At 42.4% G+C, this 15,128-nt stretch overlaps 1 protein-coding gene across 2 annotated transcripts in view; it reads right to left on the bottom strand.

Moving 5' to 3' along the window:
• Nucleotides 1-15,128, bottom strand: part of LOC125643780 (threonine--tRNA ligase 1, cytoplasmic) — a 27,496-nt gene extending 12,368 nt beyond the window's left edge. Inside the window, exons 1-8 of one of the 2 annotated variants that reach the window (XM_075133041.1) lie at nucleotides 14,751-15,128; nucleotides 12,692-12,784; nucleotides 7,564-7,754; nucleotides 6,803-6,926; nucleotides 5,388-5,509; nucleotides 3,820-3,937; nucleotides 3,296-3,360; nucleotides 1,176-1,254 (exon numbers count right to left, since the gene is read on the bottom strand). In XM_075133041.1, the coding sequence (XP_074989142.1) occupies nucleotides 1,176-1,254; nucleotides 3,296-3,360; nucleotides 3,820-3,937; nucleotides 5,388-5,509; nucleotides 6,803-6,926; nucleotides 7,564-7,754; nucleotides 12,692-12,784; nucleotides 14,751-15,005 (1,047 nt within the window). In that variant the 5' untranslated portion in view covers nucleotides 15,006-15,128. The remainder of the gene's footprint in view (nucleotides 1-1,175; nucleotides 1,255-3,295; nucleotides 3,361-3,819; nucleotides 3,938-5,387; nucleotides 5,510-6,802; nucleotides 6,927-7,563; nucleotides 7,755-12,691; nucleotides 12,785-14,750) is intronic. The other variant, XM_048866935.2, reaches the window with a different exon arrangement.

Here is a 15,128-nt window from a genome sequence, read left to right as displayed (position 1 = left end):
ACATTACAAATGAATGTAAAGCAACATGCCGCAACTTCAAAACATGATGCAGTAAGACAGTAGAAAACAGGAGAAAACGTAAAAACTCATTTTCACACTCAAATACTGATACTGTTTTGAGGATTGAACACTTAATCTGAATATTTAAATACAACAGCACCACAGATCTCAAGCACAAAGTTAACTGAACAAAAGGATGCTGAATGTTCAAAGGAGATCAAGGACTCTGACCGCCCAACCAAATTAACCAATTAATGGTTGCCAGTAATTTATATTACCTTATTACCACAAGCATCTGCACAAGTTAATTCTGGTTCTTTTGTGCAGAATGTCACTTTAAAGAAGCAGTACTTTCAGGTACAGAAAACTAAGACAACATTAGCAGTCATGTAAGCCCCAGACTTTCAGGGGCCTGGAAAAAATGAAGGATTCTCAGTTTTCATTTACAAAAATAAGTTTCTAGACTGCTTCCTTGAAAAGAAAGCCTTGAAAACATAAAAAGATATAAACAGATGCTTGTCACTGATTTTTTCCTACAGGTTACACATGATTTACAGTCCCCTTCAAGCCACCCAGGGTAAGCATTCCAGGTTTGGAAAAAATATAATTATAGGTCTTGTGGTCACCCACTCTACAGGGATCTTTTGGTGTAGAAGGGAGACAATCTCAGTGTGTCCACTGGGGGCTTGACAGAGGGTGTGGGAACAACATGTGGTAGCAGACCAGAGGTGGTCTTGAGATGCACATGTGTTAGCAGCTGGCCAAGTTAATGGGATCTAAAAATAAAGAAAACAGCAAAACATTATTTTTTGTGCCAATAAACATGGATGTTCCCTTACTTTGCAAACAAATGGCTACACTAATAATCTATAAAAATGAGTTGATCCTGTTCATTTACATCACTACAGAGCTGAGTGCAATCAGGATAGACAAGAGTCAGTTAATTTTGGGGGGGCAGAAGTATGGTAATCAGCAATTTTATTTGGGGTGCGCATAGGGACAAAAGTTAAGGATGGCTTCAACGATGCGACAATCAAGACAATAGACCCCAGTCTATGGCATTTCGGGGAGGAGGGAGGAACAAAAACAAAAACCCTCTAATACACACATCAGTATAATTCAATCTTGCCCCTGCTCTAGTTAGCTTTGAAAGCTTATCAATTTCTACTCTTTACCTTAAAAATCTTTAAGGCTTTAATTTTTCCAGTGTGTCTCACATGTGGGCCCCTGCAGAGATCAATCAATGGACCACACCTACAACAAAATAATTCAGACACAAACCTTTTTATTCCTAAAATTTTACAACACTTTAAAATATAGTCAGTAATAATGTACAAGAAAAGGTATGGTGACTAGCACACATCTACTAATACAATAATTATACGTAAATGGTCAGAAATTTATGAGGTGTGTTTTACATGCAATTGTGCAGCATGAGGTCTAGTGTCAGAAATATACTAGGAGCCAGTACTGCAAAGTGCTTCCCGCTTGAGTCATAGGAAGCTGACTCTTGGGCAATACTCAGCACCTACCCTCAACTACCTAATGATGCCATCTAAGACAGTGGTTTAAACCTGGGGTACACGTACCCCTGGGGGTACGCAGTGATCTTCCAGAGGGTACATCAACTCATCTAGATATTTGCCTAGTTTTACAACAGGCTACCTAAAAAGCACCAGCAAAGTCAGTACAAACTAAAATTTCGTACAATCACTTGTTTATACTGCTCTATGTACTTACATTTTAGTGTATAGTATAATATTTATATTTTTACAATTATATGGTAAAAATGAGAAAGTAAGCAATTTCTCAGTAATAGTGTGCTGTGAGACTTGTATTTTTATGTCTGATTTTGTAAGCAAGTAGTTTTTAAGTGAGGTGAAACTTGGGGGTATGCAAGACCAATCAGACTGCTGAAAGGGGTACAATAGTCTGGAAAGGTTGAGAGAAGAAGTGAAAGTAAGCCAGTACACCCCGGTACGGCATACCGACAAGAGCAGGTGCACCGTACTGGGGCAGCCCGGCTTCCCCAGGGGGCAATTTAAAGGGCCTGGGGCTCCCAGCAGTGGCTGGAGCCCCAGGCCCTTTAAATTGCCTTCAGAGCCCCGCTGCTGGAGCTCTCGGGGTAGCGGCTGCAGGGCTCCGGCGGCTATTTAAAGGGCCCAGGGCTCCCCTACTTCTACCGCCTCAGCCCTTTAAATAGCTGCCAGAGCCCCGCCGCAGCTACTCCAGGGGCTATTTAAAGGGCTGGGGCGATAGAAGCAGGGGAGCCCCAGGCCCTTTAAACAGCTCCCAGAGCCCTAGCGTGGGGGGGCTCTGGGGGCTATTTAAAGGGCCGGGGCTCCAGCTGCCTCTGCCGCCCCGGTCCTTTAAATAGCCGCTGGAGCCCCGCCACTTCCCAAGGGCTCCGGCGGCTATTTAAAGGGCCGGGGCGGTAGAAGAGGGGAGCCCTGGGTCCTTTAAATAGCCCCCGGAGCCCCGGTCTGCTGCTGCTACCCCGGTGGGGGGTGCACTTACCTTACAGGATGGGCTGGGGCTGGCTCTGACCCACTCAACCCCGCCCCTTCTGCCCTAGGCCCTGCCCCTTCCGGGGGCCAGAGCTGGCCCCAGCGTACCGGTAGGTCAGTCGACTTACTTTCACCCTTGGTTGAGAGCCACTGATCTAGGACATCCTGTGGCCTGTACACTCTCCCACCAAAGCAGGTAAGGAAGTTTTCATCTCAACAAAATTGACAAAAGAAGTTTTTGCATTTTCCAGCCAGCTTTGCTTTCCACAACCCCAGCTAGACAGGATTCACATCCAACACCATGCTAGCAGTTAACATTACTGCTAGTGGGTTCAAATTCCACTTGTGACCATTTCTTTTATTCTTCTCCCTCAGATGGGAGGCAATTATTACAAGAGTGGATTTGCTCCCCTTGTCTACCATTGAAGACAGGGGGTAATTTTGAGACATGTGTCATCCCCCTGAAGACAAGATGCAATTATGCACAAATACAAATTGCAGATCTAGGCCTCAATCCTGCAGATGTGCTTAACTTTAAGCATTGACTTCAGTGGGACTATTCATGTGCTTAAAGTTAAGTATGTGCACAAGTATCTGTAGGATCAGAGCCCTAGTTAAAAAAAGGGAAGCTTCACGAAGTCTGGGGTGCTAGTTTAATACATTTAGGGGAAATAATTTCTTCCTTCAATTTAGATGGAGTCTTCCCAAATTCCTGCTGTCCAATTATAAAAGTACAGTGTATAGTTATTTAAGCAATGAAATAATGTATGATTCTTGTATATTTTTACCTGTATACTGTGGTAGTCGGCGTGTTAACTCTCTCATTCAGGATACGACATTTGAACTTATTGTACTATATGGGGGAGAAAAAAAAAACATATCTGGAACTAGAATTTGATTAACAAACTACTACAATGACATTCTGGTATAATGGTAGCACTCATTTATGTCATTAGAAGGCACTAAAACTACTAAAGACATAATGACATAATCACACATAGCAGAGAAAGCCTGACATTCCTTCTGGAAGAACACAGTGTTATAAAACATACAGGGAAGACAGGACAATCAGATATAGCTAATCTGTCTGGATGTATGCTGATTATGTGTAGCGTCTTTCCATCAAGTACCTCAAAGTGCTTTTACAAAATATTAAAAACATAATACTACCAAGAGACTGGTAATTAATACCCATTGTACAGATGGATAAAGTAGTAAATCATAATAGTGTCCAAATGAATTAAAATTCTATTTTAAAAATCATTTTTACATGCTCATTTCTCCAAGTCTTATAGTAGCTCCAAAGAATTACCTTAAACATATCTAGTAGGATCTCCTTACTGACTTCTAGTCTTTCAAAAGGCTGCTTCTCTTTTATGATATTTTTACAAGTGTTCTCCAATGTAGGGAATTCTGTACTAGATATACCTCTAAACAAAAAATTGGAGAAAAGTTACTATACTTTTAATAACAAAAAAGTTTACTAGGACAATTTATTACCCTCAAATGCCGTAAGGAACCATATTCATTTACTTCATTTTTTTGTAAGGAGAATGGACTCCTTTGATTTAATCACTACAACTGTTCCTTTAGTTTAATACAACTATGCATTCAGCCCGCAGTCCTGCGAACACTTAGGTAGAGGCTTAAACTTTATTATTGTTAGACGTCCCATTGAAATCAATGGGGCTACTCGCTGCAGTAGTTAAACACATGCATAAGTGTTTGCAGGATTGGGGCCTCAAAAGAATATATACCGTTATATAATTGTCCTTTTTCTTTTTTTTACTGATCCCATCTCCACAGCACCTGAGTGCATTAGGATATGTCTACATGGGAATAAAAAGCACCATGGCTGGCGTGGGTCAGCTGGCTCAGGCTGTAGTGCCAAAAAATTGCTGTGTAGATGTTCGTGCTCAGCTGGAGCCCAAACTCCCCCCTCACAGGGTCCCAGAGCCCAAATATCTACACTACAATTTCTCAGCACCAAGAGACCTAAGCACCTGACGCTTAGTCAGGCTTTAAAAAAAAAATCACTCAACTCAAACTCCTGTCAAATGGAAGAAGAGTTTTCTGTACAAAAGATTCAATGCTATCCCCCCTTCAGATGAGGACTGAGAAAACAGACAGTTCAGTTCTTCCAACTTTTAGAGACACTTCAGGAAAAAACAAGGAAGACAACTTGATATTCATGACATTTCCAAGGTTAAACAAAACAAGGAGAAAAAACATTTAGGCCAACTTTATATTTAAGGGAGTAGAAAAGGCATAAGCAAAACAAAAAAAAATTCTTCTTTACTATTGACTTTTAACAACACATGGGCCAGCACTGAAAAGCTACATGTGGCCCAAGTCAGCTGAAAAGACATCCTTTTAGGCAATTTCAGGTTCTCGGTTTTGCCTGGCTATATATACACACCAGAGAGATAGAAAGCAGACAGAAGTATATAACTGTAAACATGATTACACAAAGGGTAAACACCTAAGTAACTTGGGATCAGAAGTCCCATTTTCAAAAATGACATAAGAGACAAAGTTTAATTGAAAGTCATTGAAAACTTAGGCTCTCAAGTGTCTATCACTTCTGAAAATGGTACTTATGCTCCTAAGTCACTTAGACACCTTAGAAAGTTTTATCCCAAAGTTCTACTTTCTTCACAAAACATTCAGTAACTGTAAGTCTTGAGGAGGAGTCTGATAGGAATAATGATTTCTTCCAAAAATTGCCATGAAGAGAAGACTAACCTGTCAGGTTTAAATCAAAAAATTGATCCACTTTACTTTCTTTTTAATATGCAGGTAAAAACCTGATTCAGTATAACTAAGCCTTAAGTACTGAAGTCAAAAGCAAAATGTTTATAGACATCTGTGACATTTTACCTGTCTTCTATGTACATATCATAATAAAATCCATTCTCAATAGGTGGCCCATAGCACAAACAGCCTCCATAATAACTTTCCATGGCCTCTCCAAGGATGTGAGCACTTGAATGCCAGTAAACCTATAAATGAATAATGAAGTCAGAAAAGCAGGTCACAGGACAATGACTTCGTGGTGTTACATAATTTTTTAAAAAGCCAGGCATTTCTGTCAAAGAGAAGTGGAGAGATGAAGCCACGATATTTAAATCGTAAGCAGGAAATGCTGTTTCTGTCTTTATTTCTACTGTGTGGGATGATTAATGTAAATTCAAATAATTGTATCTGATGAATGCTGGTTCAACGTGATGGTAGCTGTATCATTGTGGCCCTGTTTTATTCTAGTTTGCTTAGTGATTAGACCTCTGGTGTGATTCAGCCACAACTATCTTTTTGTGTTTTGTTCATTTATAAATAGGCTGATTTCTGATTAAAACTTTAATTTATACCCAAATAATGATCACATACACAGCAGTCTGACTATTATAAATGCCATTGTGCACATTATCTGAGGACATTTGATCGAGACACTTACACAATGACAAGTTTTTTAGCTTTTGAACTACTCTGAATTTAGGCTTCAATCCTACAAAGACTTATTCACAGACTTACCTTTATGCACTGTGATTAGTCCCATATGGTAATCAAGGAGACTATTCACAGTGCATAAGGTTAAGCACATTCTTAAATCTTTGCAGAATTGGGGCATTTAGCCCCTAGCCCACAGTAACTTAGGCACATAACTTTATGCACACGCATAGTTCCACTGAGTGAGATACACACATGCCTGAAGTTACTGAAGTGTTGCAGACGCAGGCAGACATATGTTATTCATAGGTCAAATTCTGCATCAGGATGAGATTTCTGTATAAAGTCTAAGATGCCCCACACGTTAACACATTTAGGACTTGATCTTTTGAGATGTTGAGCAACCTTAACTACCACTGTTTTCCCAGGGTCAAAACCCTTAGATGCTTCATCCACAACATATATTAGAGACATTTTTAAAACACCAAACTGCTTTTAACTTAACATACAAATCTAGGTAGTTTTTGTTTTGTTTTCAGTCAACTTCTATACATTAGCTAAAAGAGGGAGAAAGAAAGGAGTCCAAACAATGTGTGTCTATCCATAAATTCCCTTTTGAAATTGCAGATATATAATATACATCAAATATACCTAGTCAAGTCAAAATTATTTGTCACTTGACTAATCATTTAACAATAATTTTGTTGTATACAATATATTGAACTATACTGAGGACTACTGATGTTCAGGATTTTTATTACAAAAGAAAATCAAGATAATAAAAGGGAGATTTCTTTTCAAGATATTAGTTTCTTTAATCAAGTAAAATCAAGAGACCGTTTACTTACTGCCTGAGCTTCTTCGTTATCAAAAGTAAGCAGCTCCAGTGAACAATCTCCCTCCAATGGACGATCCAGATCCCACAATTCACCATTCACTTTGGCTATTACTGCATTATCAGCTAGTCCTCGACTAATGAATAAAAGTAATATAACATGAGTATCAAAGGCATATTGTATATGGCCAGATTTTTAAAGGATTTAGGTGCCCAGGCATTCCCGAAAATCCTACTAGGCACTTATCTGCATTTTTAGGCACCTGAATAACCTTCAAAATCTGGTCCTTTGGCCTCCACAGACTTTTAAAACATTTTCAAACTCGGTTCACTTTTGAGTTACAGACTGTAAACCCTGTGATGACTTACTCTCTCCTGAAGGAAGGATTTGGAGGTTAAGAGAGGATGGGAATTCTGCTTACTGAATAATAATCCCATATTCTATCGTTATTTAGGATTAAATTTCAAGTATCAGAGTTAATTGCTGACAGTTTCATTGGATTTTAAAATAGAAACCATTTTGATCATCTTGTCTAATAACCTGTATAACAAAGGCCAAAGAACCACACCGAGTGATTTCTGCATTAAGTCCAAGACCTGTATCAGTGCTTCCACAATGAAAGCAAGGCAAAGCAAATATTTAAAAAAAAAAGTCAATCATCCACTCAGTGACCCTATATCATCAACTAGCTCCAAACCGGGGGGGGCGGGGGGGGGAGGGAAAAAATAAACAAAACCACAATCTATTAAAACATGTTTACACCTGCAGTTTACCTAATTCCTGCAGCCAACTGATATGGTGTCATTTTCCAAGATTCCCCTTCAATTACTTTACCATCAGTCAGAATCACTTTGATAGGCTTGCTCTGGTTGGCTGCTCTGTAAGCAAGCAAGGCATCATGCTCTTTTTTCAGTGTTTCATAAAGCTTCAGCCTGTCTTCTATGAAGCTTGGCTCACACTGCAGCTGTAAGAATCACACACAGCGGTCACAAAACTATTTTTAAAAGAGAACACAAACAGGGGAGGTTAATTTACTATGTGTTTATACAACATCTAGCACAATAAGGCTCTGATCTCTGTTAGTGTCTCCAGGTGCTTCTGAAATATAAATAAATACATACGTACATTCATAAACACTTTCAGCCCCCAACGTGTCAGGTTATAACTACTATCATGGCCATTTTCAAGATTGTTACAAAGATTAATATTGCAATATTCTAAAATCCAACCCTCACCAGGGCTACTCGGTGGAGGTGGGTGGGAGGTGCCCACTAAGCATTTCCCTGTATTCTTGCTTACCATATACCACTCCCCCATGGTATCACTCATAGCTGCTGAAATCCTCGTCACATTTTTAGCTGATGAAACCTTTCTGACTCTTGGACAATATTGACAAGAATATGCATGTCAACCCTTATCTTGAAAATAACAGCTTTGCACATTGTTAACTTTATACACTGTAAGCAGTACTACTGAATTCAACGGAACTAGTGCAGGAGTGAGCAAACTTTTTGGCCCAAGGGCCACATCTAGGTGGGGAAATTGTATGCAGGGCCGGGGCAGGGGGTTGGATGCGGGAGGGAGCATGGGGTGTGGGAGGGGGTGCAGCGTGCAGGAAGGGGCTCAGGGCAGGGGGTTGGGGTGCAGGAGGGGCACGGGGTGCAGTGGGGTCTTAGGGCAGTGGGTTGGAGGCTCAGGGCAGGGGGCTGGTGGGTGTGGGGTGCAGGAGGGGTTCGGGGCCACTTACCTTGAGCGGCTCTGGGGTGGCAGTGGCACGCAGAGGGGCTAAGGCAAGCTCCTTGCCTGTCCTGGCCCCACGCTTCTCCCGGAAATGACCAGCATGTCCGGCAGTGGCTCCAGGGCGTGGGGTGGGGCAGGTGGATCCACCGTGCGCGGCCCTTGCCTGTGGGTACCAGCCCTGAAGCTCCCACTGGCCGCAGTTCCCCATTCCCAGCATAGGCGTGCGCAGCACATTTCATTAGGGTGTGCACCCAGGGATTTTTTTTTTTTTTAAAAGGTGAACATTTATTGAATACTCAATCATAAAGGACATTATTTTTATTCATCAAACAAACTAAAGAAACTAAAATTTAACTAACCTTTTTTTTTTTAAATTAACAACTAAACTTTACTTTAAAAATACAAACTTAAAAAATGAGACACAAAATACCAAATTTTTGCTGTAGTGATAACCAGGCATACATACAAAGATACAGTCAATTTTTATGATCTTTATCTTTAACCAGATAATGAGCTAACCGAAATTGACCAAACCAGATGAAGGTTTCTTCATCTTCCTGTCCTAGAGAATGAGACATTGCTCACCAGGTGTTATGGACTTAAATTCCTCAATCACATCATTGTAATTAACTGACGAAGCCAATTCTTGTTCAATGTACAAAATCATGAGTGAGCTGAGGCGCTGTCGGGACATTGTACTTCTTAGTTTGTTTTTTTACACGTGCTAGTTTCTAAAAGGCTCTTTCATATGAACAGCTTGTAACAGGTAAGACTGCAAAGCATTGAATAGATTTGTAAAAGGTCTGGAACATGGAAGACCGATCCAATTCCTTTAGCCAATCAAGCCACTCTCTGGTGGTGTTTGTAGTGCTACCTTTAGGAACAGATTCATCACAACCCTAAAGCAATCCGACTTCAGCTTCCAACTCATCCATGGACACTTTAAATTTGTTGGCAGTGATTTTCATATCGTCCTTGCCAATGTCTGAGCTCAGCAGTTTTCCCATTGCAGCCACAATTTTACAAGTCTCCTGTTCAAATTGCTGGTCAATGCCGGTAATCATTGAGTCTAGGAGTGGGTAAAATGAAGTTATTCTCTCCTGCTCCTCTTTTGTATCAAAGTGATGCTGGGACTCAAATGCGTCATCAATACGAATGCACATTTTTCTCTTCTTAACTAGAAGAATCAATATATCATTCTTTACCCACATTTTCACACTGTCATTGAAAATAGATTGAAAATATTCTGGGCCACTTCTCATTGCAGCCAAAGAGTTACACAAGCTTTTCACCCCTGTCATTGCAGTAAGTAAGTTGAGATCTGGAGCTTGAAGAGCCTTACTCACTTTTACCACCATCTAGAGAATAGGGTGCATCATGAGAAGAGGAAAAGATGAACTTTAATTAATTTAGTTCATGGATAAGGCCCCTGGCTTTTATTTTAGAGTCAGCAAGGCGAGTTGTTTCGATAATCTCTTGTAAAGCTTGTAAAATCATGGAGTAGTTTTGTTTTACAGCAGCCACTGCTTCTGCTCTGCATGCTCATCTTGTGTTTGATAGTGACTTCAAAGTCTTCAACTGGGATCCTACTTCTTGTGAAACCATTACTGCATGTTGCACAGGACTCCCCTCCATGAAGGCATAAAGAGTCTGAATAACACCAAAAAAATCAAAGATAGTTCTGTTTTGTTTACTTGAAGTGCATGCATCTACTAGGACGAGGTTCAAACAATGCACATAGAAACAGTGAAATACTCTATGTACACTGCTTTCTTTACATTCCATTTGAACTCCCGCAGTACATCCAGACACAGTAGATGCACCATCAAAACAGACAGACATCACTGATGACTAGTCAATTTTAAGAATGCCAAGGACGTCATTTAACTGGTCAAAAATAAACTGAGCATCAACTGTTAATAGTCTCTGAACAGACACAAAATGTTCAACTGGACTATGTTTTTCATTGTCAAAATACCGCACCACAATGGACATCTGTTCATGGTGTCCACAGTCAGTAGTGTCGTCGGCAATTATGGAGACCATTTTTCCATTGAGTGAAGACACAAACTTTTGTTGCACAACGTTGTGCAAGGCCACAATTAAATCATTTTGGATGTGATTACTCAGATAGGTAGCATTTCGAGGAGATTGTTGCACATGCTTTGCCATTACGGGATCATATTTCTGGAACATATTGACAAGATTTAGAAATAAACCTCTCTCAAAACCGTCAGCTTTTTCATTGTGACCCCTGAATGGTCTCCTACCTTTTGCCAAACAAACACAGAACAATGTCAATCAGTCGCTCCATTACACTTTGGTTATGGCACCGTTCTTCTTCTTGTTTAGACAGATAAGCCTGCTTGCCCTCATCCAACAATACATCCATAGGTTTCCCTTTATTAAAACTGGACCATGAAAAACAGCTCAACACATGAGATTTTGACAGTTGGTGGTTTTAAAAATATTCATTAGCCCTATGCCAGTTTCTGAATCCCTTATCAGTAAATGCTGGATCAGTGTGACCTTTGTTTGCTGCATCTTTAGAGGAGAAGAAATGGCAGTAAAAGCAAAATGCTGCGTCCTTTGATGGGCTATATTTTAATCACCTATACTTTTCATACCAATCGGACTGAAAACTTCTTTGTTTATTCCCTATTTTACTTACAGGAAACATGCTCAATCTAGGCTGATAAGGACCTCTAGATAATCGAGACCGGCGTTCTAATCTATTTTTTGGAATATCACAGACCAGGTCATCAGATGGAATGTCTGATGGCTTTAAATAGGAACTACAGTGACCTGAACTAAGAGACAAAGTCTGTTTCTGTTGGTCATTACTCAGTTTATTGCACGCACTGGAACTGGTGGTGGCATTATCTTCATGTAAGTTCTTAACCGAGGAGTCCGAGGTATTTGCACTACTATCAGCACATTCATTATAATTCAGTTTGTCTGCTCCTTTTCTTATCTTAATAACGAACCGATCCATATTTTAAAATTAAAAGGGGGTATCATAAGATTGAATTCAAACGTAAAGCCACGGGCTTGTTATGCTATTTCAGTAGAATACACACAACAAAGATTACAAACACTGTAGACACTGCGCTGGGCACACCTGACGCAGCCGCTTATATAGGTCAAAGAATTTTCTAGAATAGTAGTCGGTGGGGGAGGGGAGGATCAATGATAATGCGGTGCCACAGTAGTGGGGACGCATGCTGCAAGCGAATATGGGCTTTCTATACATTGTTACAACATCTATACTACGCAATTCAGCGCTTATTGCATTAGTCCAGGGGAGGGTGAGTGTGTAAAATTAAGAATGTGTGCAAGTCTTAGCCAGTTGCTAGAATTTTCCCACATCTCCTTAATATAAACATCCCTCCCACCCCTAATTATGTTACACAAATTAGCAAAATCTGTCAGAGACCCTGAATACCTTATGAGTAAGGCTACATTTTAGTCACAGGTATTTTTAGTAAAGGCGGACGGATAGGTCATGGGCAGTAAACAAAAATTCATGGCCCGTGACCTGTCCATGACTTTTACTATATACCCCTAACTAAAACTTGAGCAAGGACCACAGGTACTCGGGGGGGGGGGGGGGCGGTCGAGGGGCACTGCGGGTGCTGGGGAAGGTGGTCCGGGACCCCCACTGATGCTGGGGGGGATGGTTGGTGGGGTTGGCAGGCGTCCTACCTGGCTCCGCATGTCCCTGCAGCTCCTAGGCTGCGAAGGTGCCAGGAGGCTCTACACGCTGCTCCGGCCACAAGTGCCAGCTATTCAGCTCCCATTGCCTGGGAACTGCAGCCAATGGGAGCTGCGGGGGTAGGGCCTGAGAGTATGGGCGCACAGAGTCCCCTGGACCCTCCGCCTAGGAGCCGCAAGGCCATGCCGATGGGAGCCCCTCACCCCGAGGTAAGCACCCCCTGAACCCCTCAATCCACTGTCCCTAGCCCTGAGCCCCCTCCTACACACTCAAACTGCTGCTGGCCCAGGGGCTGCCTGGCTCAGCTGCTGCAGAAGTCATGTAGGTCACAGAATCCGTGACAGACTCGCAGCCTTACTTATGAGGCAGAAGGTGTGACAAAGGGGAGGACCAGCTCTGAACCTAGCAAAGACTCTTCTTTTGTGCACTATAAAATATCTGCTTACCTCATTCCTAAGCCCATTCACAACTTCATTTTCTTTTTTCTTCTCCTTTTTCTTCTTATTTTGGGCACCAGTCAGGCCTGCATTGGAGGTATTCTTTAAAAAAAAAAAAAAAAAGTTATACTACTATGTTTACTGGGACATTCCATAGCAGGCACGTAATTTAGATAGATATACAGCAATGAAAGAATATTCAGAAATGGGACATAGTCTGATGATGGGCTAAAGAAGTCATGGGGTGTATCCTATCAGAAGAAATTGAAAGACATTTTGTAACACATAAATTAAAAAAGTGCCTATCTATACAATGTTCTGGGTGCATGTCCACTGGTCCAGGAAAATAACTGGCCCAGTGTCCAAGAGATAGAAACTTTCCAAATCCTCTGGAATTTTCTCACTGCTACAACATATCAACAAAATCCTCCCTGCAAAAAGACTGGAAAATAAAAAAGCCTGAAGAGCAACAAAATCAGGCTTTGGTGAGAAAACAAAAGAAACCAGTCTCACACTCAGACCACACTGAAAACAAACTGACTATAGAGAGGTACTGTGGTCCAGAATATAAGGTAATGGACTTTTACTCAGGACAAGGGTTTTATTTCCAGTTCTGCTACTGACTTGCTGTGTGACCTTGAGCTAGTCATTTCACCTCCCTGCATCTATTTTTCCATCCCGCTCTCTAGTTTAGACTGTAAACTCTTTTTAGACTGGTTTCAGAGTAGCAGCCGTGTTAGTCTGTATTTGCAAAAAGGAAAGGAGTACTTGTGGCACCTTAGAGACTAACAAATTTATTTGAGCATAAGCTTTCATGAGCTACAGCTCACTTCATTGGATGCAAAAGCTTATGCTCAAATAAATTTGTTAGTCTCTAAGGTGCCACAAGTACTCCTTTTCTTTTTAGCCTGTAAATTTTTTGGGACTGAGCATAGTCTATTACTACATGTTTGGCCAGCAAAGTTCTGATGTCAGCTGAGGCCTCTGGACACCGAATTTGATCACTTAATCATAAAGAGAGAAGGACATCAATGAGGTAACTAGGCTGTAACCTATTTAAGGCTCTATATTTCAATTCCATCTAGAAATTCATCGAGAGCTAGTACAGCTATTTGAGCTCCTGTGTAATCTGCTCTCTGCAACACCACAAAAGGATTGCTACAGTCTGTCCCTGCTGAAGTTTGAGTGATTGTAAAGGATAAGTGCATGAGGAACATATTGCAATAACTTGGTCACAGAATTGTGAATCACTATGGCAAGGTTCTTATCCTAAAGGAGTCACTAACTCCGGCATCACCAATAATTGGCAAATACTGCTACCTGAGGATGTAGAATCATGTAGGACAGCCAATAGGACATACAAGTTGTGAACCTGAACAAAAGGCAGGTAAACTCTCCTTATGGATACAGCTTGTATCAACACCTGCCACTTCTTCTAGTATGTTCCTCTAACCTACCAAATAACCCCAATTCTACCTGGATCGACTAGCAGACAGTTTGCCCTAATCCAGCAAGGCACCACACTAGTTTGCTGAACAATAATTAGCACCAGTATAGCACCTCACGTTTTCAAAGCACAGACCAAACCACAAACACTAAGCAAATACTAGTTCATTTAAAACAAAACAAAAACAAAAAAAGGAATAAGTTCCTGGCTCCAACCCATGTTCAATGCAGGCTCAGGGAGCTACTCTCCACCTCCACATAATGGCCACGCCAACGTTTCAGCACTTGTCAGAAGAAAAAGGTGATCGCTTGGGGGGGACCTTAAAGTGACCCAAATTAAAACAAGAGAAAGTTTAGAGCGTCTTGGGAGCTTGAGTGATAGTTGCTGGTGTTCATGTCACTAAGCCCCCACAGCTGACAGGCCGCCCAGTACAGATGGCCGCCCGCAAGGCCGCCCGCCCCACGGGATGCCCCGCCCCTCGGCCTCCAGGCCAGCCCAGCCCAGCCCCACGGGCTGCCGCGGCCCCCCAGCCCCATCGGTTCCACGCTCCGCGTGCCAGGCAGGCCCCTGCCCGGCACCCAGGGCAGGCTCGGCGTCTTCCTCTCCCTCCTCGCGCGCTACCTTGCCGCCTCCTGCGGGGCCCGGCTCCCGCTGCTCCCCGCGGCCCAGCTCAGCTGTCAGGCTGCGCCGAAGGTGCAGGAGCCGGTAGCGCAGCTTCTCATTCTCCGCCCTCAGCCAGTGCAGCTCCGGGCTGCTGCTTGCTGGGCTGCGCCCCGGCTCCTGCTCCTTCAGGCGGCCGATCTCGGCTGTTAACCAGCGGATCTCCTCCTCCTGCCGAGCCAGGCGCAAGGCGATGGCTTCTGCGGCGGCTGCCATCTTCTCCCGGCCTGCCCCGGATCCGCGCTGCGGCGCTGGGAGCTTCGGGACCTCCCTTAGATCAGCTCCCTCCTCCTCCCCGGGCCCTGCTGGGGTGGGTCTGCAGCAGCTCCTGGGGCTCGT

This window comes from Caretta caretta, chromosome 10, assembly GCF_965140235.1.
Source record: "Caretta caretta isolate rCarCar2 chromosome 10, rCarCar1.hap1, whole genome shotgun sequence".
NCBI lineage: Eukaryota > Metazoa > Chordata > Testudines > Cheloniidae > Caretta > Caretta caretta.
Note: the sequence above shows the minus strand (reverse complement) of the source record. Positions and strands in the feature narration are given on the sequence as shown.